Genomic DNA, 2,480 nt, shown 5'->3' on the forward strand with positions numbered 1-2,480 from the left:
AGCCACATGGAGACCCCTGCCAGTGCTAAGATGCCTCTACTGCCACTGGATCCACAAGATTTTCCACCCGGTGATCTTCCCGCACTCAGCATCATTGCATGTGTTATTTGAGTCTGAAGAGGAATTTACAGACTGGTATCGGACATATGGGCTAATATTGGACTTATGGACTTGATCTGGACTGGGCCGGGATGTTTTCTTAAGGGACAATTACTCTTTGATAGAAAGCTCTTTCTTATCCACATAGGAGTGTCTATGAATTTGTTTCTCTAGTCCACCAGGACTCACACAGTATCCTATGTAAGTGGCCGAGTGTCTATGAATCCCTGGACACCATCATGGCCTGGCTCCCCTCATCCACGAGTTGGCTTTGCCTGGGTTAAGCCTTCATAATTTATGTACCTCCATAAATTATATTTGAGTTTGAGATCTCTTCCCCTCCCCACCCTGACAACAAATGGTACTGGGCCGGCATGAGTAGGAAGGAGCCCTGGTGCCTGAGGTCAAGTGCTTGGGTGCTGCCTGAACGCAGCAGCCACCCTCTCCAGCAGAAAGACACGGCAGTCCCCCTCCTCGAGGACCACAGCCTGGGGAGCCAGCTGGGAGTGCGGATGCATCTGCAGGGCTGCTGTCGGTTGGAATGGACGCAATGACTAGGCCTCGGTTGCTTTGGGAGCAGATCCTCTTCTAAGCCCCTGAGAAGCCCTTGTGGACGATTGCATCGAATTACACTCTTGATACCACCGTCCAGGCTCCCAATGTTAACTGCTCATCCATGTAAGGGAAAGCACAGCCCTAGAGGCTTTCTGCTTTGCAGTTTCTCCTCCTATAATTTAGAAGCAAGGTTGGCAACAAGGGGATCATTGCCCCGTGCTGTCGGAGGACTGTGTGTCTACATGCAGACACTCGTGGGAAAACACAGTCTTCTCATTCCATCCTCCCAGTCTCCCAGGAATTCTTCTAAGGCCACAGGTACCGTTCACACCCCAAAGCCACAACTGGCAAATAAGATGCAGACAGAAAGGAATAGAATGTTAAAACAGGTAAATAAGAGACAGGAAGCGGCTTCTCTCCTGAACGTTCCACTCCCTGGGAAGCTTTGCCGATCACCGGCCCCCGCCTGCGCATACCCACCGAGTAGTAAACATCTGGCACCTGCAGCAGGTTTTTGGTACTTCCGTTCTCATGCATTTCAATGGCTTCTCGTCCCCACTCTTGTGAACGAGGGTTCTTGGGGTACTCGGCATAGGGGGACATTTGGAAATCCCCACTTTTGAAGATGAGTTTGCTTATGTCGTTCTTACTCTTTCTGTGGAGAAACGGAAACATTGGAAACAGTCAGTGCGGGCGTTCTGTACAGAAACAGTGCCTGGAGAGCCCCCACGGTCAGTTCATGGAGCGCGTTGAGCCCAACATGAATGGTGCCCTGGGCGTGGAGGTAGCTAAGCATTGGGCTGCGATTCCATCCGCATGGTCAGCAGCTCCAAGCCACCAGCAGCTCCGCAGGAGACAGACTGGGCTTTCTACTCCCGTGCCAACAACCACAGTCTCAGAAATCCACAAGGGGTCCCTGTGAGTCTGCACTGACCCGATGGCAGGGAGTTAGAGTTTTGAGTGGGTGCAAGGAAAGGTACAAAACCATCTTTCCACCCGAAAGGCCCAGGCGAGGAAGCAGAGCAGGGAAACAGAGAGCTGGCTGGGCAGTTCACCTAGATCAGTCAAGGGGGCAGGGCTGACTGGGCTTGGGGTGGCCAGGAAAACAAGTCATTACACCACCAAAGCTGGAGCCAGAGGGCCCTTGGACTCTATCTACCCCCATAATTCCCAACCCATCTGAGGATCAGAATTCACATGGGGGAGCTTCTGGGTCTCACCCCGAGTGCATGAATGAGGATCTCTATGGGTGGGACAAGTCTGGTTCAGCGAGGAGAGTGGACCTGTTCCCTGGGCCACGTTTTGCTACTAGCAGTGCTGGGACTAGAATTCAGGCTCCACAATGTCCCGGACAGTGCTCTCTCTACCCTGAGATGTCTTATTTACCAAACTTCCCATGGCTGTAGCTATCTAGATAGAGTCTCATTTCAGCAGACAAGGACGTCTTTAAGCCAGGCTTTCCACTGGAGACATTTCACCAGTGTCTTATCTATGCTGGGCTTGGGATTATAAATTTCTAATGACACTGGCCTTCTACCTTACTTTTCCTATAAATAGGTGTTGAAGGGAAGGCGCAGTGTGACCCAGGGCCATAAAACCAAATACCCGGAAAGCACCTGGCTTAAGCGCTGGCATCTCCTACAAGCCTGAAACAGCCCTGTCACGGTTTTGATCCCTGGAGGACGGGTGTCTGATCTCAAACGATAACTTACTCTTTTACAACTACCAACCCTTCCCATGGCCAATGGTCATAAGCGCCTTCTCCAAACAGCTACAGTCAGTCTACGGCCATGTCCTGAGCACTCTTCTAGCTAACTGGTATAGCC

At 51.5% G+C, this 2,480-nt stretch overlaps 1 protein-coding gene across 1 annotated transcript in view; it reads right to left on the reverse strand.

Annotated features, from left to right (window-relative positions):
- HEG1 (heart development protein with EGF like domains 1) overlaps positions 1–2,480 on the reverse strand; it is a 63,424-nt gene that overhangs the window by 2,756 nt on the left and 58,188 nt on the right. Inside the window, exon 16 of the mRNA XM_045287520.1 lies at positions 1,135–1,309. Coding sequence (XP_045143455.1) covers positions 1,135–1,309 — 175 coding nt within the window. The remainder of the gene's footprint in view (positions 1–1,134; positions 1,310–2,480) is intronic.

Source organism: Echinops telfairi, unplaced genomic scaffold, assembly GCF_000313985.2.
Source record: "Echinops telfairi isolate 266 unplaced genomic scaffold, ASM31398v2 ScPeMD7_17;HRSCAF=63, whole genome shotgun sequence".
NCBI classification, from domain to species: Eukaryota; Metazoa; Chordata; class Mammalia; order Afrosoricida; family Tenrecidae; genus Echinops; species Echinops telfairi.